The 19314-nt window shown below is 45.4% G+C and overlaps 1 protein-coding gene across 2 annotated transcripts in view; it reads left to right on the forward strand.

Annotated features, from left to right (window-relative positions):
- The window catches only part of PRKG1 (protein kinase cGMP-dependent 1), a 372025-nt gene that overhangs the window by 258564 nt on the left and 94147 nt on the right, over positions 1-19314 (forward strand). For both annotated transcript variants that reach the window (XM_038141718.1, XM_038141717.1), the window contains exon 5: positions 4206-4269. In XM_038141718.1, coding sequence (XP_037997646.1) covers positions 4206-4269 — 64 coding nt within the window. The remainder of the gene's footprint in view (positions 1-4205; positions 4270-19314) is intronic.

Below are 19314 nucleotides of genomic sequence, written 5' to 3' on the forward strand. Positions count from 1 at the left end.
ACCTCCTTTGGGTTGTGCATATCCCTGCTCCTCCACGGGGACAGGGAGTCAGTCCATGGATGTTTTAGCACAGCTGCTTTCCCTGAGTTTGGCAGCTGGTGCTGGGCACGTTGAGCTCTCTGGGAAAATGTGTCACGTTTGGAGCCAGGCGGAATGGCTCCAGACAGGGAGCAATTCCCCACGGGAAATTCTCCTGGGTCCAGACACTGCCATCCCTGCACAATGTTCCGTGGCTGAGCAGTGGGGAATGCAGCCAGCAGAATGTCACCTCTCCCTCTGCCCCTGCTCACTGTCCAGGGTGTAGGGGTGGGGTGGCTGGAGGAGGTTCCTCATCCCGTTCCCTGCCATGGCAGTTGTGCTCTCCTGATAAAATGCTGTTTGTGGATGGATTAAAATCAGCCAGTTGATTGCATTTCCTGTTAAAACTCAAATCCTGGAGCTAGGGGTCTGCTTTGCCTCCTTGTTTGCTGCCTCTGTAGGGGGGCCTGGATCCTCCTGAGGATCCTGGGCTGTACTTTTGCCTATCAAATAGGCATAAATAATTTGCTATCCATGCTTTTTAACACCCACATCACCTTCAAGAACTTAGAGGAGCCAAAGAGCTGCAGGGGAGCAGGAGGTCAGTTGTGAATAGCTCTATTCCTGGATTCCATAGCCTCATCCAGGGAGTGGATTCAGGGCAGGTGGAGAAATTACTCCTCATTAGGTGGAATAAGAAGCAGCTGGATAAAGTCCCTTATAAGGACTGGGTAAGCAGTGTAGCAGGGGTTCTTTTGTGCTGGGAGAGGTTGGTGAGCTGCTCTTCTTTTTTCTATAATCAAATTCCAGTCATTAAACTGGAAAAAACTTCCAAGATCATCAAGTCCAGCTCTTCCTGGGCAAAGTGAAAGATGGCTGTGGAAGAAGAGGAACAAGTGAAGTCCTTCAGTTGTGCTGCAGGTAGGGAGAAAAGTCACAAATTTCAAACTTTGCTGTGGACTTTTCAGTGTTATATACCAAAATATCTGTTTTGCCAGCTGGAGCACTGTTACTGTCTGGAGTGGGTGTTTAAAAACCTTCATTATTGATGAGATTTAAGGAGCAGTGGGAGGAGAACTTGGTGGAGAAGCTCTGGGTTTGTTTGACCCTGCTTTGTCGGGCAGAACAATTGTTCCTCGAACAGCTGTAGCAGTGTTTGCTATCATTTCTTCCACCCTAAACACATCCTGGCTCAGGGGCTGAATGTTTGCCCTTCTATACCTTTTTCACACAGTTGTAGAAAGAGCTATACAATTTTCCTGCCTCTTGCTGTGGTGATCAAAGATTCCCAGGGAGGTTTTCTGCTCCCATTTGCCTCCCTCCCATGTGCTTTCCCACTTGCAGCAATTTGCAGCTCAGCTGTTATGCTCAAGGCTCTCCCTGGAGAGCTGAGGCTCCGTTTGCCTTTCAGGGCAAGTACCTACCTGGAAATAATCATGGCACACTCCTTTTGTACATAAGTCCTTCAATAATCCAGGCAGCTCTTGGAGGAAATCAAGACTCTGTTTTATAAATCCATTTAATATTGTCCTGTGGAGAGCAGAGGGGGGGGTTTATTGACCTCAAGAATCAAGTCTTGCTCTCTTCTTATCAAAGAAACTCAAATATTTGGCTGTCTTGTCACTTCTGGCTGTTCAGGGGAATTCTGGCCTGCCATAAACCCCCCTAGATCTGGGATATTAATGGTGTAATTCCATGATGTGTTTGGAGTTTGTTTTGTCAACAAATTGCTTTTCCCATTATTTGCTCTACTGCAGAGTTGAAGTTTTAGGTTTTTCTCATGGTAAGAGTTGGAATTTAAGAACTTAGGGTCTATTTCTCTGGGTTTTTTTATGGATTTGGTCTACAATAGATGCATTTCACTACCCTTCCTTGGATTTCACAGGTGTAATTATCCATTAAAAAAATACCCTGTGGTGAGTTCCCCCCAGTTTGGGAGTTTAAGGGTGCAAAAATCTGACCACTTGACCACACTAAAATCAGATGACTTGTCCAAGGCTGTTGCCTTCTCCCATAAGTTCATTCCTCATTTGGGAATGCTGGAATTGATGTAATGAATTTTCATTTTATGCTTAGGCCTGGCTATCACAGAATTCCTGTCCAGTTGTTTGCTTGCTCCTGTTGCATTTTGGGCCCACGTGCTCCCAGTAAAAAAAAAAAAATGTTCCTCCTAAGGAAAAAAAAGCTGTTGTTGAGAGCATGAAAGGTGATATCTTCTGCATTTATCAGCCCAGATTTGTCTTATCATTAAATAGATTCAACTGAAACTACTTGTTTAAAAAAAATTAAAAGGAAGGGTAAATGATCAGAGAATAATTTAGGTTGGAAAAGACATTAAAGGTCAAGTCCAGCTGTTCCCTCAGCACTGCTGAGCCCCACACTGACCCATATCCCCAAGTTCCATGGCTCTTAAACACCTCCAGGGATGCTGCTTCTACCTGGGCAGCCCCTGCCAAGGCCTGAGCACCCTTTCCATGCAGAAATTCCTGCTGCTGGCCAAGCTGAGCCTGCCCTGGCCCAGCTTGAGGCCCTTTCCCCTTGTCCTGTCCCTGTTCCCTGGCAGCACAGCCCGATCCCCCCTGGCTGTCCCCTCCTGGCAGGGAGTTGTGCAGAGCCACAAGGTCCCCCCTGAGCCTCCTTTTCTCCTTAAATCCCATCCAGTGCCACCCCTGCCATGGGCAGGGACACTTTCCACTATCCTGGGCTGCTCCAAGCCCATCCAACCTGGCCTTGGGCACTTCTAGGAGCAGCCACAGCTTCTCTGGGCCATGGTGTATTTTGGGTTAAATTTTTGTTGTGTCTGTGTGTTTCCTTCAGCATCACCTGGGAATATTGATGGATCTCAGGTTTTTATGGAAAAGAGAGGATGAGAAACCAGAATATTGCAAATCACAGGCTGGTTGAGGATGGGAGAGACCATCTAGATGTCCTCTGGGTCAGGTTGCCATGGACCATGTCCTGATGGCTTTTGGGTCTCTCCAAGGAGGACAATTCCACAGCCTCCCTGGGTGGGCTGAAAGGCAGTGGAAATACAGCTTCAAACTCAGGGCACTCCCTGGAGCTTTGGAGACCCAAACTCGTGTCTCCCATCCTGCTCCAGACTGGTTTAGGTGCAGTCCTGTGGACCCTGGCTCGGGGGGCTCCTTATGGCTGCATCACTTTCTCATCCCAGCCTGGCCAGGGCAGCCTTTGCTGAGGGAATTGCTGCCAAAGAAGTGACCAAGTCACCTTTTTGGCTGAAGAAAAGCCACAAATTTGGCTGTGAAACAGCCAGGAATTGTTCAGAATCTCCCTGAGAATGTGAATGGGGGCTCAGTGCTGCAGAGCTCTGCCCTCTGCCCATCCAGGTGTGATTTCCCTCTTCTGTCTGGGGCTGCTTGGAGCTGACCTTCCCTGCCCTTTTTTTGGGCTACATTTTATTTCTGGGGGGCTGAAGCAGATCAGGAAGGAATGACTGAGCAGGCTTGTATTCCTTGGCACACAGGAATTCCAGTAGATCCTGAATGGATGCTGTTGCAGTAAGGCAGAAAAATCATAAAGGCCTCATAAAGTCAGACCTGCTCCTAAAATCAGATGCTGGCCTTGTCAAGCTAGCCCTTAGCAAGTTCTCATGTGAAAGCAATCCTGGTGTGAGCAGTTCCTTAGCAGAGCAATCTGTTCCTGGGTAAAAAACAACCAGCACCTGTGTAAACTGGTTTTACACTGTTAGGTAGTTCTCATTTTTCTATCTCTTACAAACATCTTTTCCTATATGTACACACTGAGAGTTTTAGGGACCAATCAATACAGAATAACAGCTTGTTAATAACCAATAAAGTAATTGGCAAGAAAGCTACTGACCAGTTGGAGTCCCACACAAGGTCTGTAAAACTGTATAAAAACGAGTTATGTGAATAAAGAAGGGGCTTTTTCCACCATGAAGAAAATGGACTCCTGTGATTTATTCCTGTAGATCCTTAGTTAAATATCAGCTTTAGGGGTGGCTCTCCAGAGGTTTATTCCAGTGGTCTCATCATCACCAAATCCATTCTGGCTGCTAGAAAAGGAGCAGCTCTCCATGATATTTTTTTCCCTGTTCGGCCCCAGAGCACAAAGGAGGAATCTCAGGAAGACAGAGGGCAGGAAAGCAGCTGGATGTGTGCCCTGTCTAAAGGGATCCATTAATGGAGGTTTCTTTTGTATTGCAGCGTTCCCACATTCCAGAGCCTTCCCGAGGAGATCCTCAGTAAGCTTGCAGATGTCCTGGAAGAGGTAAGAGCTTTGAATATTGGGGCTTCTTGAGCTCAGAACCTTCTGCTGGCAACATCCAGCCCCTCCTTTCCCCAAAGAGCAGCTCCCCGGTTTGGCAGCCATCAAGGCCATGAGAGGAGTTTTGGGGGAAATGAATCCAGTTCTGAATAGGGTTTCTATATTTTTTAATTGGATTTTTATCCGACTGGGGAGTGAATCAATCATTTCCTGTGGTGTCTAGAATGGTATGAGCTTTTCCAGCCTCTGGGTGAGTGGTGGGGAGGAGGGGAATGTGACAACCTGGTCTCATTTCAGATTTGATGGCACACTTATTTTGGAGGGTATTTTAAAGGTGTTGTGGAAAAGGTGCTCTGGGAAGAGTTCCAGAGATGTTGGGATGTTGGGGTGGAGTTGGGCTTTGCCTGCCTGGCTTTAACTGGGGTCTCATTAGGGTCAGGATTTTCATAAGTCTATTTAAAACAACAAAGAAATCACTCACAAAACACCAACCAAAAAAACCCAAACTTCTGAAAAAAACACAAAAACCCCTACAGGCCCTCCAAAATGCAAAAAAAAACCCCTAACCTGCACCCTACCAAACAAAAAAAAAATACCAATCCCCCAACATTGCCCTATAAACAGATGTAAAATGGATGTATAATATTTGGGTCATATCACAGTTTCCCCCCATATTTTATTCCCACAACACTCCCTTCTGAGCCTGAGGAATTCAATATCCCAGAAAGTCGTTAATAAACCCTTCCAAAAGGTGATTTAAGTGCAGGGAATGAGTGTGTGGCAGTAATTTATTTCATTCCTGCTGGCTTTTCTTCATCCACGCCTCTCCATCAGGGAAGATGTTCCCGTGGATTTGGAGGAAAAGCGCTGCTGACATCGGAGTTGATTTGAATTCCTTTTTTTCTGAGCTTTGCTGGGGTGTTGTTCCTTCTCTGCCTTTTTATTTAGTGCCCAGATAAATTCTGTGGCTCCAACAAATCAGCTGTTTGTCACCCTGAATAATTGCATATTCACAGATAAGCTTTATTCCCTTTACTGCCAGGGAATGCTCTGATTTAAGGGGGGAAAAAAAAGGACACGAATTCCCTCTGCTGTAAATTCCATCTGCCTATCTCAAAACCCCACTCCCAACCAGAATTTGCTTGGATCACATCACCAGCATTAAGTTCCTTATCAAGAGCTAAGGAGGAGAATCAAGTCCATAAAACTTTTCCAGAAACACTTAAAGTTCCGTGGCAGCTGGGGAAAATATTCTTAATAAATATCAGTGAAGAAATGAGGCACGAAAGCAGCATTTATGGGGAATAAATCTGGATTGTTAGGGTGGATGCTCCCAGTTTTCTGTTTGGAATGAGTGTTATTTTCTCTGGGTTTGCCTTGGATTGACTAGGCTGTGTTTTGCATAAATTAAAAATAAAAAGTGACTCTCAAATCTGTGTATTTAGATATAAACTCCAACCTGGCTACAGCCCCCTTTCCATAGGTTACACCTGTGAAGTATTGGAAAATCCCTCTGGATCATAGAATTGTTAATATTCCATGGAAAAACATGTCTGGTGACTCACAAAGGGATTATCTGGGTGGCACCAACATTGCCAATAATTTCAGTCTTTATGGATAATTTCATTTAGCAAATGGAATTAAAATGCTGAAGGGAGTAGGATGGGGAGTCAGTTCCTGGCATGGCTGAGGAGTGGGATGAGCTTTTGGTGGGCATGGGCAGTGCTCAGAGATCTGGGCTGGCATTTCCTCCTCTCCCTCCTTTCCCCCCTTCATTTTTTATTTGGGTTTTGTGGCACAAAATCAGGATTTCTTTCCTGTCCTTAAGTTGCTTCACATTCTGGCAGTGCTTTTCCCCTTTAAGGTTATTCCCTGTGCCATTCAAAACTAAAAATTGTAGGATTTCCATCTCAAATCAGGTGTTAAGGTACTGAGAGATGTAATTAAGGTTCCTTGACCTCTTCTCCTCTGAAGCCACTTCCAGCTACTCATGATTTTGTAATTTTCCATTTGATCTCACATTCTGCATTGTGCCTACAGCTGATTCTTCTAAATTTTGTTCCCCAGCTCCAAATTCATGCTCCTGTTTCAAAGAAGGATCCCTTTGCCTGGGGTGGAGCTGTTACCTGCCTGAACATCTGTCCCAGCTCCACTGAATTGGGGTTTTCAGGGAACGGGAAGGAGGCAGGAACTTAGCCAGGGGCAGCTGGAGTCACTAATCCCAGACTGGTTTGGGGTGGGAGGGACACTAAGGATCATCCCATCCCTGCCATAGCAGGGACACCTCCTACTGTCCCAGGCTGCTCCAAGCCCCAAAGTCCAGCCTGGCCTTGGGCACTGCCAGGGATCCAGGGGCAGCCCACCCTGCCAGGGAACAATTCCTAATTCCCAATATCTCATCCAGGATCCCTGTGCCAGGGCCTAATTCCCTATATCTCATTCCCTAATATTCCCTAATTCCTAATTCCCAATATCTCATCCAGGATACCCTGTGCCAGGGTCTGCCCACCCTGCCAGGGAACAATTCCTAATTCCCAATATCTCATCCATCCCTGCCCTCTGGCAGTGGGAGCCATTCCCTGTGTCCTGTCCCTCCATGCCTTGTCCCCAGTCCCTCTCTAGCTCTCCTGGAGCCCCTTTAGGCCCTGGCAGGGGCTCTGAGCTCTCCCTGGAGCCTTCTCCTCTCTGGGTGAGCACCCCCAGCTCTGCCAGCCTGGCTCCAGCCCTGGAGGATCTCTGTGGCCTCCCCTGGATTCACTCCAGCAGCTCCAGGTGCTGTCGGTGTCCCAGACAGAATTTGAAGTTCTGCAGCTGCAGATGCACAGGAGGAGATCGAATTAAGGTCTCATTGGCATTTTCAACCCAGGGAAAATCATCTGCATTTCCTAATCCTGTTCCTTGGCTGTTTGGGATTTAGCCTGGTAATCCATGGAAGATGTTGTGTGTGGGAATCTGAGCAGCTGGAAGTGACAAAGGCTCTTTGATTTGCTTACCAAACCCTGCAGATCAGTTTCTTGTGTGGATAATGTCAGGTCTAAACCACCTCACTTGGATTTGCCTCCTTTGTTGTGTATCCAGAACTCGAGACAGCTTTGATATTTATCTGTGTGTGTATATTTATGGATTATTGCTGGATGTATAGGAATTTAAAGTGGTCCAGGTCAGGCTGGACAGGGCTTGGAGCAGCCTGGGATAGTGGAAGGTGTCCTTGCCCATGGCACAGGGATGGACTTTAAAGTCCCTTCCAACCCAAACCGTTCCATGATTCTGACAGTACTTCATAACAGATTGAAATATATAACATTTATCTATCATAGTTGTGGTATAAATAGGTATTTAAATATAAATATGGCTAATTGGCCTCAAGCCAGCTGTAGAGCACTTGATTAACTCATCCTGGGTTAACAGGAGAGCAGCCACAGCTTGGAAGTGCTGGGAATGCCATTCTTACATCTCCCAGTGTGTGTTTTGGGAGTTCTCTCACTGGAAGCATTAATATTCAGAATTTTAATTTATTTGAATGCACTGCTGGGATCCAAGTGCCAGTGATGTGTTTCCTCCAGCCTCAGGCAGCCTGGCCTTGGCTCCCAGTGAATCCCTGCACAAACAGCAGAGCCAAACTGAGGGGAGAGGCAGAGAAATGTGCTGAACCCCACAGCCTGGCAGGGATGGAAACTCTTCCTGCCACTCTGGGTGCTGAAATCTGGGATCCCAGCTCCTGTCTGCAGCCACTTCAGCAGCTCAGTTTGTGTGCTGAGTGTCACTTGCCAGCCTTTGTCTTGTTGCTTCCTTTCATTTTAATTCCAATGAAACACTGAATTTCAAAAGGCACAAATGTTAAAAAAATAAAACACGACCCAAAATTCTTCCCAGTGACTCATGGAGCTCCTGTTGTGGCTCCTGGTGGAGAGTGGGATCTTGGAGGAGATTTCATGGTTTAATTCAGCTTTCAGAGCTGTCCTGGGCCTTCCCAAGCATCCTTCCTGCTCCACACTGCCCAATTAGTATGGATCAGATGGCCTTGGGATGCCTCTGGTTAATTAACAGAGGCTGAACACAGTCCTGCCTTTGTGGGATTGTGTGGCAACAGTGAATAGGAGCGGGAAAATGTGCAAAATTAATTAGCTTTCCATAGAATCTGTGTTTTTTAGGCTTGTTTAGGAGTGAGGATGGCTCTTGGATCAAGGGAATCAGGTCCCTGGTCTGTCCTGCAGGCTCTGCCAGCACCGAGGCAGGTATTGATGTGATTCAGAGACAAAAATCAGATTTGAGGGAGAATTCAAAATAAAAAGGGAAGAGTAAAAGGTTTTGGTTAAGAATAAATATGTTAAAGTTGTTATTGGTATTTTTTTTATCAAAGGAAGCACTCTGGGGAGTGCTCACTGGAGGAGCTGTGGGAGAGGGTAATGCTGCCTGTGGGGGCATCAAATCAGCTTCAGTCACGACTGGCTCCATCACAAATGGACAAAATTTTGACTCGAGTTGTACTTCCATTAATTTTTCAAATGGTGCTCATGAGAACACAGCTTTGGGTTTGCAGGTGCACCGGGAAATAAAAGCTTTTTGGGGAAAAAAAAGCATTAGAAAATAAACTGCAGCTGGAGAAACTGGAGTGCAGGAACACAATGGAGTCAGTGGCAGGAGCTGCTCTAGCTTTGGATTGCGATAAAATGTTTTGTTTGGAGTTAAATTTTCCTTTTGATTTTCTTTAATATAGGCACAGACCACGTCAAGGGAATTAAAAGTAATCTCCTGCTTGTGTGAACACAGGAAAGGAGTTCAGTATTTCCTGGTTTCTGTGGATTCTTGTCAGGAATGTGGTCATCTGTGTGTGTGTTTATTGCTCATCCTCTGCAATCCTGCAGTGGTAGAAGTGGGGCAGGATTGGGGTTTTTCTCCCCAGTTCTGCAAAACTTATTGTTAGAAGGTGATGCCAGTGGAGAAAACCTTTGGGACTCTGATTACTTCCTAATGTCCCAATATCCCATCCATCCCTGCCCTCTGGCAATGGAAGCCATTCCCTGTGTCCTGTCCCTCCATCCCTTGTCCCCAGTCCCTCTCCAGCTCTCCTGGAGCCCCTTCATGCCCTGGCAGGGGCTCTGAGCTCTCCCTGGAGCCTTCTCCTCTCCAGGTGAGACCCCCAGCTCTGCCAGCCTGGCTCCAGAGCAGAGGGGCTCCAGCCCTGGAGCATCTCCATGACCTCCTCTGGACTTGCTCCAGCAGCTCCACCTCCCAGATCAGACACCCACTGCAGGTGGGGTAGAAAATCTGTTGCCATTTCTTCCCATTCGATTTAACATCAAATCCCTCCTTTTTTCTTCCCCAGTAAAATCCTTGTGCTGAACTCGCGGGAAGGCATTTCCTGAAGTTCCATGCTCTTGGCACATGTGGGAACTTGAGGTCTTCTCCTGGTGGTTCCTGGTGGCTGTTTGTGTCAGGTGCAAGGAGCAGCTTTTGGCCTCTGCCAAATGCACTTTTCAGGCAGGGAAGGGTGTCCTCTTTTTAACTGCAGTTTATGAAATTAGTTTAGAAACCTCTCAAGAAGCAGCTTTTTGTTCAGGCTGAAAATCCCAGTAGTATCAAAGGGATCTTTTTCCAGAGCTTTCCATGCAAAGCTGGATTCCTCTGGAGACGGGAAGTTTTTTAACATCTCAGTTACTGTCAAAGTCCCCCTGCCCTTGTCTCTGGGCTCCTTTGCTAAACCCCAAGCAGAGGAGCTGGGTTGTTGGATTTCTTTCAAGTGTTGTAAAATCCACTGGAGTTAGGCCAGAGCACCCCAGCTAGGGAATTGCATCTCCTCCACCTGTCCAAAGCACATGGATGCATGGAAGTCTCCATGAAAATCCCAAAACCACTTAGAAGGATGGGAGTTGGGAGTTTTAAGATTTTCTCAGCTGTCAGAGAAGGACTTGTTCCCTGGCAGGGTGGGCAGGCCCTGGCACAGGGTGCCCAGAGCAGCTGGGGCTGCCCCTGGATCCCTGGCAGTGCCCAAGGCCAGGTTGGATGAGGCTTGGAGCAGCCTGGGACAGTGGAAGGTGTCCCTGCCCATGGCAGGGATGGGATGATCCCTCATGCCCCTTCCAACCCTATCCATGCTTCTTTCAAAAGAGTTCTGTAGTTCCCTGTTTTCCAGCTGCCTTTCTAGCGCTTTTCCAGCTTTTCCCCATTCTTTGGTCACCTCCTTCTCCTCAATCAAGCTCCCAGTGGAGGGAAAAGCCACTCCAGCAGTGCCATGGTCACCAGCAGGACACGTGGCAAAGGCAGCATCAGACAAAAAAAAAAACTTGGCCAAATTTGCTTCATCCCAGGATTTTCTTCCTTTAATTTATTGTTATTATTTTTGGCATTGGTGCATTGAGTGGATAATGAGGTTTTCAGGAGGTCACTGATAAAATGTCAATTTCTAAAGCTGCCCCTCTCAGGTTATGCAGGTGTTGGGATTTAAATATTCCCTATTTCTAGTTGGATTAAACCTATCTGGGAGATATTTTTTTTAAGCGGATTCTCCAGCTGATCCGTCACAGTTCTGAAAGAAAGGAAAAAAGAAAAACAAAACATTTTTTTGCTGTTATCTTAGATATTTTCCCAGGTTTCACAGATATGAAAAGGAAGGATTTAAGCAAATCCATAATTTATTATTTGTTCTGGTGGATTTGCAGGCTCTATTAGAGACACACAGGATGGATGTGGATTTTTCATGGCACCTGGGACAACAGAGAGGTCACAGGGGACAACTGAGGAGCTCCAAGTTGTCTCTTCCTTGATCCAGCCTTGTTCCTAATTTCCCAATATCTGGTTGTTTACTGTTCCCAGTTTCCAGAGGCTCTACAGCAACCCTGGGGCAAGGAATCCATGGAATCTGCTTTTCCAGGCATTTTCTTTGTTGCAGAGAGGTTGGGACCAATGGGTTGGTGGTTGTCCTTCACTTCCTGGGTGGAGAAAATGCAATCAATTAATTCTGACTAAAATTTAATTAAAATTTGGGCACTGGGGAGGTTTTACTGTGGTGGAGATGGCTCAGCTCAAGCCCCTCTTCCCAAGTAGTGCTCCTGACAGCTCAAGCTGAGCAATTTTTGGGATGGATCTCCCCATGGGTGAAGTTCCTGTTTTGTGCTGAGGGCTTTGCTTTCAGTGCTGGATTCTTTGTGAGAAGCATGGAAGGAGAGCATGTGGCTCTCTGGTCTTTTGGGCATCTCCTCCTGGGAATTCGTTCAGCAGTTTCCAAAATTGTCTAATTCTCACTCACATATCCCTACTTACAGACATGTGCGGGCTAATTTCGGTGGGAATGAACCCCAGAATGAAAATCCAGCCTCGTGCTTACTTGAAAATATTCCATGATTTCCACTCTTCAACCCTGAGGAAGTTAACACAAACGATGCCTTTTTATCTGTAAAAACAGGAAAATAATATAATCAGCAATTATATTAAGGAAAACCTAAATATTAATTACCCTGATGAGTGTTTTCCCTTTGATTCCAACGTTTTCCCTGCTGGTTTTTCCCGTAGCGTTGCCCACAGTGACACCTGCTGGAACCTGGGACGAGGTTGGCTTGCAGGTCCTGCTGAGTGAGTCCTGCCAGGGATTAATTAGGAAAAAAATTAAGGGAACAGTTTGTGAGGTCATGGACACACCCAAGGAATGGCCACCAGGATTGGAATGCTGCGAATATCAGCTGGAGGCCCTCCAGCCATGGGATCAATCACTCAAACTCAGCTTTAAAGCCAGGATCAAACATGAAGATGGGGAGATCCTCTTCCCATCCCCAGACCTCCTCAAAGTATGGCTGTGTCCTTTTCCTGGGAGTTTATTTCCCTTGGGAAATGGGATTGCTCACACTTGAGGGTTTGTGCCTCTCAGGTTTTAAACATCCCCTCAGAGGCCCTGGGGATGGATTTGAAGCTTCCCATTCTCAGGGTGGCGTTTGCAGTGCCTGGGTTGTGATAATAGGAATTGAAAAGTGTCCTCAGGATAGCAAAAGCCATTTCTTAATCCATGGGATGGGCTGTTGCCAGCTTTAAGCTGCTGCTGTCCCAGGATTTTCCATGTGGGATGGGATCCCATCTCCATTGGGGTCAGACCCCTCTGCTTGTAAATCCAAATGGCCATTTCCCACATTCTTGCAGAGAAAGCCATGCAAAGTAGAATTCCGAGTTTAAAAAAGCCCTAGTGAAGGAATTTTGGGATCGTTGTGTCCTTGCGTGGTAAGGAAAGGGTCAGCTGTGCTTCGTGCTAAAAATCTGACCTAGATTACATTTCCCTGCCTTGCCCTGGTTTTGTTTTTGTTTGTTTGTTTTTTTTTTCAGGACTGATGTAACAGATGCTCCCAAAAAATCTGCTTTACAGCACAAAATAGCTGGGAAAAATCCAATTTTTCTGAGTGGGGTCATTGCATGAGAGACTGATGGAAGTGTTGCTGCTGCAGGGGCAGTTCTTGATGTGCTTCATCCTTCAGAAATCTCAACTTTTACCATCATCTGAATTCAGAATGTGATTTATTTTTTTTCCTCACACCTTCCCGTTTAGTTACCAGTAGTCCAAAATCCTGGAATGAGTTGGAGGCAGTGGAAAGGTCCTGTAAAATTTTATTCCAAGCAAAGCTGAAATAGGCTCATGCAGCTCCAGCCACAACAATTCTAGCAGCAGAGATTCTATTAAACAGTAAAAAATACTGACTTCTGCACTTAGGGAGGAGTTGTTTTGCATTTCTATAGTAAAATACAGGTTTTATCCCAATTTTCCAAATTCTGTTGTCAAGGAGACGGTGTTAACCCAGGTGAGTGGCTCAAGGCAGCTTCTTTTTCATTTGGGGGAAGTTGTTACTGATGTTTCAAAAATTGAGATTTCACCTTTTCCCGGTTTTTACACAGAGTGAAAGTTCACTTGCTGCTTTAATAAATATATTTGGGGCAAACTTTTGATCCTATGGAAGTGTGATTCACTTCCAGAATTCCTTGTTGAGTAGACTGGGAATAGAGGCTGAGTTTGTGTCATGTGGGTTGATAAAGTTCTGCATTTTTTTGTACCTTTTGCGAAGTTGATGAGAGAAATCAAAGGAAAAGGAGGATATTTTCCAGCAATAGCCAAAATCCATGGGGATATAACAGGGAATATGAGTGTTTAATTCATCTGCCAAACTCAGTCACCTGCACAGAACCCTCAAAATGGAAGCAACTGGTGAATTCAGGAGTTTAAACTGGGAAAATGACCTGTTCCAGTAAAAGCCTATTGGGGATGAATAAATCCAATGCTTTGCATGATTTCCCTTCCAGTAAAGTTGGTTTCCAGTGATAATTTGAAGTGCATTTTCATATGGAGATGTAGAGTCTCCTCTTCAGTCTAGACCACAAAAAGAAAATACATTTCATAGCAGGTGACTGGAAAAGTGGCTGAATATATTGAATTAATGTGCATTTTTTTATTCCTCCTGATCGATTCTGAAATGAGTTTGGATCCTGGTGGCAATGCAAATACCTGGGGTGAATAAGCATGCAAAATTTGGAGGAAATGAAGGAAAAGAAATGAAACAAATGTGTTGATTTAAGTTTTTTACTTCCAGTTTGATTTTGGCAAGGAATTGATTCCCCCTCTAATAACTGTGGAACAGATCTGTGGATTTAGGGAGGGCAATGGGATTTCTACACACTTTCTTCCATTATGATGAGGGAAACAAAATCAGAGCTGTTTGGGAAAGGATTGAAGGGCAGCTCTTCTTGCATTTCAATGAAATTTAATTAAACCCCCACGGACTTGAGCTGCTGGTGATTGGAGAGAGGTTCTGTGGTGCAGTGTCGTCATGGGGTTCTGTTTCTTGTTGGATTTCCTCAAAGTTCCTGTGTGTAATGTCTAAAGGAGGTTGGGAATGTCATGGAATTGTAGAGATTTCAATCCTACAAAAGCCTAAAATTACATGTATGTGACTGGCCCAGGGCACGCAAAGTCTTAATTTTTTTAATTGTGTTTTTATTTTTGCTGAATTTTACTGTTTGCTAATTTTTACTCAGGGTGACTGATTAATTGATTCCACTCTGTTGCCTAGGGATCCTTTTTCTAATTACTGATTCTCAGCTAATTCTTCACATTTCACAGTCATTATCTGTGAATCTGGTATTATTTAAATTCCCAAGCAAAGCTTTTTGGGGTTTTGACACCAATTTGTGGCTTGATCTGTAGCCTAATCCCACTGCTGCCTTTTACCCAACTAGTTTATCTGTTATCTCTCCTGGGAATAAAACCTATTTTTTTCCATATCAGTTCATCTTGTTTTCTTGGAAAATCTTGCTGCTACACTCCTCTCCCTTTTCTCCTGACCCTGTGCTGCTCTCACCCTCTGTCATCTCTCTGCTCTCTTCATCCTTGAACTCTTAAAGTTCTCCCTCTTGATCTCTGAGGTTGGTCTTGACCTTTTGCCTTCTTCACCCCACTCTGTATCTCTGAACTTCCCAGCTTTCTCAGCATCCTCAACCTCCCCAAATTCCTGTTTCTTCTCAGCAGGCAGTCCTTAAAAAAGAGCAAAGTTTGAAGTACAACCAATCCTCACCCACACAGGCCAGCTCCTGCTCTCTGGCCATTGTCATTCCAGGAATGACAGAAGGAAAGGGCCAGGAGCTCCTTCCATCTCGTGCACCTTCCCTTTGGGAAGCAGGAACCTTGGCCAGCATTTGCCAAACATGGTTCCTTATCCACTGTGTTGCCTTTTAATTATCCCTAAAAATTGCACTCAGCAAGCCTTGGGGTGAAGTCCAGTGGAATGTAAAAAAAAAAAAGAGGAGATAAAATCACAGCCAAAAGGAAAATACCATGTTTTTCATGACTAGGAGATGAAACCATTGAGGTTTATCCCTAGTTCCTGTCCTTTTCCTTAGTACTGCTTGGTTTAGGGGGATTCTGAGATGAGCTGTGTTTGTTCTATGGCAAACCTAATAAATCCTCTTTGATAGCTCACAAATGCTCCTAATTATCCACTGTTAATTGCTGTTAATGAGGAGAGTTTTGTGAAGGTTGAGTGTTCAGGTGTAACGACCTTGACTTTGATAGTGTAAAAGGAAACCAAACTGCTCAGCTGTGTGCTCTGGGTCATGGAAGTGCCAGAGATGTGGAGCTGCTGCTTCTTTCCATGAGAGAGGTCAACCTTCAGGCAGCTTCTGAATTATCACAACAGTAGTGTCTTGTTTACAGCTCAATGCAAAAAAACTTGAATTCCTGGTGGAAATTCAGCCTGGGTTTCAGGAGCAGCAGTTTCACCTGAGGAGTTGTCATAGCTTTGGTCAGAGTTGGAAAAATCACAGTTTGGACACATGGCCTTTTGCTCTAAATTAGAATGTGTTGAGTTGCTCTCTTCCACAGTTCCCATTTGTATAACTTTATTCCCATCTCCTGTCTTGTCCCAGCAGCTCAGCTGGGAGAGGGATGGGTCCAGCTCAGTTTGTGGAGGATTTTTTGCCTCTGGGACACTGAAATCGGAGGAGGTTTTGAGAAAAAGGAAGAGCAGGAGGGTGCCAGCCCTGTCTCCTTCCCTCCTGCTCACTCTCAGCACCCCACAGGAAACAGCAGTGCCAAACACAAAAAAAAACCAACCAGAAATTAAGGCAATCATTTAACCAAAGAGCTTCAAATTAGGAACATTTCTCACATCTTTGCACTTCAGGAACAGCAGGGCCCTGTTGTTTATCCCCTTTGGTTTATCCATTTCAGTGTGTATCCCATGGATTAGGTGGAGGCTGTACTTGCTTTTGCTTCAATGAATTAGTTGTTGAATATCCTTTTTTTACTGTCACAATACATCCTTTTAGATTCCTTTTCCCTGGAATAATCCCTGTTCCTGAGTCCTCAGCAGCACAGATTATATCTTGATATAATACAGATTTTATCTGACCTCTGTTGAGGACAGATGAACTCATTGTGGGGTGTCATCTCTTAAATCATATTTGAGTTTTAAGCAGTTACTCTTGGACCAGGGAGTTGGATCAATAATCCTCATGTGTCCCAACTATATCCAAGCCTAGAATTCCAGGATTTGTATTATTCCAGAAGCTGTGTCCATGTGCAACCAGCCCCTTAGGAGGTGTATTAAGAGCCTTGCTCAGGAATGGTTTTGCAGGAATTGGAAGGAACTCATAAAGGCAGAAAGCCCCACAATTGGACAAGACAGCCGGAGTGTCCAGCTCATTCCCAGGAGTGTTTTCCTCAGTGCTATCACAGCCCATTAAGGAGCCACAATGAATCAGTGCAGAGGAAACATTTCCCAAAAGGATTGGACAGGGAGACAGGCTCCTGTCACTGTCACAGCACAGCTTTTGCTCTAAAATACATACTCGGAATGCTGGTGGGATATCAAAGAGCTGTATCTTTAAGGAGGAAGAGTGAGTTTGTAATGCATCAGGATGAAAAACTAAACAAAACTAATTGCTGCAGGATATTGCAGCTCAGTTAGAGGCAGCTGAGTGAAAATGACAGGATCATGGAATGGTTTGGGTTGGAAGGGAACTTAAAGCCCATCCAGTGCCACCTCCTGCCTTGGGCAGGGACACCTTCTGCTGTCCCAGGCTGCTCTAAGCCCTATCCAACCTGGCTTTGGGAACTTCCAGGGATCCAGGGGTAGCCACAGCTTCTCTGGGCACCCTGTGCCAGGGCTTGTCTGGGCTCCCCTCAGGTCCTAGAAGGCCACGATGAAGTCCCCTTCCTCATCTCCTTTCTCAGTTCTGTGCTCCATAATTATTGGGGAATTAAGGGGATGAGTTAACCCTCTCTTCCCCTCATCACTGCATCTTCCTCAGGTTTTAATTTCCCCCTTGTTGCCCTCTAGTTAAGCTGCTGCTTGGGTCTTGATATGTCGTAAGTGTCAAAAATTAGGGATAAATGAGGAGAGGACCAGTAAAGCATAATCCTCCCCTTTGGCTATTTCAAGCAGCAGCATTTTTAGGTAATCCCTGGGAGTAGGACACACGGTAAAACCAGGGAAAAAACTCTCTGTGATCCTTAGGGAGTTCAGTACAGAAGACTGATATTTACCTGCTTGGTTTTCCAGCATTTTCAGCAAATAAATATATTTTTCCATCTTTATTTTGTTTGCATATCTGTTGTCATTTTAGAATGTTTAAGGCAGCAAATCCTGAACAGGAAAAACAAATCTTCTAAAAGCTGCTTCTGTTTGGAGTTTTGCTGACAGTTCTGTGAATATTTTTTAAAGCGCCAGCAAAATAACACATTTAGGTTATTTTTATTTTATTTTAAAAACACCCTGGATGCAATGGGTGGGACATGGAGAGCTGTCCTCATCCCCATGTTGCTGTCACTGGTTTTGGTGGTGCAAACCTTGCTCCAGCTTTGAAGTCCTCGTTTCAAAGCCACCTTTGTGCCTCTGCTCCCCTGAGCAGACCTTTGGCGCCGTGGTTCGTGGGGCACTCCAAAAGCCCCGTTTCCCACCTTTTCCCAAACATTCTCAACATAAACACGGCAGTCAGAGGCAGCCACGGGGAGGAAAAATGAGTTTTTCTCAAGTTTAACTGTTGGGTTGGTCTCCAGAGTGGAGGTTTCTCCCTGAGGCCTGGTCCAGCTCAGACATCTCGTTTTTAGTCAAGGATTCCTCACAAGGCCTGGGCAGGCTCTCAAACATCTCAGTTTTAGTCAAGGTTTCTCCATGAGGCCTGATTGAGGTTTTTCCATGGGGCCTGATCAGGGTTTCTCCACATAACCTGGTCAGCTCTCAAACATCTTGTTTTTAGTTGAGATTTCTTCTCAAGGCTGGGGTGGGATCTCAAACATCTCATTTTTAGTCAAGGTTTTGCCAGGAGGCCTGGGTGGGATCTTTAACATCTTGTTTTTAGTTAAAATTTTTTTCATGAGGCCTGGTTGAGGTTTCTCCATGGGCCTGGGTGGGATCTCAGACATCTCATTTTTGGTGGTATTTAGGAGCAGAAGCTCCAGGTGAAGATTGTGACTGATCAACCAAGTTTAGAGGGCCAAAGTCCTCAGCCAGATGTGAAGGTCTGAAGTTGCAAAGGTGATGGTTTTTTGTGCGGTGGGTGACATGTGCCCTGGTGTGTTGGGGACAAAGAAATTAACACATTGAACTGATTTAAAGAAATCCCACGTTTAACTGCCCTGAGATGGATGGATTGGGGTGGTCACTGAAATATGGTTTGTACATTGCTTTGGGTCCTGTATCTGTGGGAGATTTTTATCCCGAGGAGCACTGGGACTCAAACAAGGAGTTTATTTACAAAATTTGGTGCTGTTGGGCCCCACTGTTCCTAATTTTGTCCATTTTCAATATAAGTTGGTCTCATGAAAATCCAGTCACTCCTGAAGAGAACTTGCATTGGGTATTTCTCCACTCAAAGAAATGTCCATGTCCACTCATTGACATTCTGCACGGGATGAGGGATTTCATAAAATGGGATAGTTGCCTTTTTTAGAGCAAATCTGACTCAGTCATGAGATTGGTAGTTCTGCTGTGGGGTACCTGGAGCAGGTCATGGAGACCTATCCATGTCTTATCCTCTCAAACCTGCTGAGTGAGCATTCTTCCCCCCCTTGGTGCTGGGATTTTTTTGCTCACTTTAAGTAAAACTGACAATAGAAGTAAAGGGAATAAAAAACCCTTTCGAAACTGTTCTTACTGGACAAACAGAAATCTCCATGGGAGGCACTTGATGGAGGGCTTCAAAGGGAGGAAGAGCTTCACTTTTGTTCATTTGGGTTGGAAATGCTATTTTGTGAAAGCTTCTCTGTATGCTGATGGAAAGGATGGGAGGAAATGGTCTCAGGCTGGGCCAGGGCAGGCTCAGCTTGGACAGCAGCAGGAATTTCTGCATGGAAAGGGTGCTCAGGCCTTGGCAGGGGCTGCCCAGGGAGCTTTGCAGTGCCCATGCCTGGAGGTGTCCCAGGAAGGGCTGGAGGTGGCACTCAGTGCTCTAGGCATGGGGACAAAGTGGGAATGAGTCACCAGGTGGATTCCTTGGTCTTGGGAGGCCTTTTCCAACCTCAGCGAATCTGGGATTCTGTGAACTTTTGCCAAAATGCTTCTTCAGAGATCTTTGATGGTA

This window comes from Motacilla alba, chromosome 6 (genome assembly GCF_015832195.1).
Source record: "Motacilla alba alba isolate MOTALB_02 chromosome 6, Motacilla_alba_V1.0_pri, whole genome shotgun sequence".
In the NCBI taxonomy this organism is placed as follows: Eukaryota; Metazoa; Chordata; class Aves; order Passeriformes; family Motacillidae; genus Motacilla; species Motacilla alba.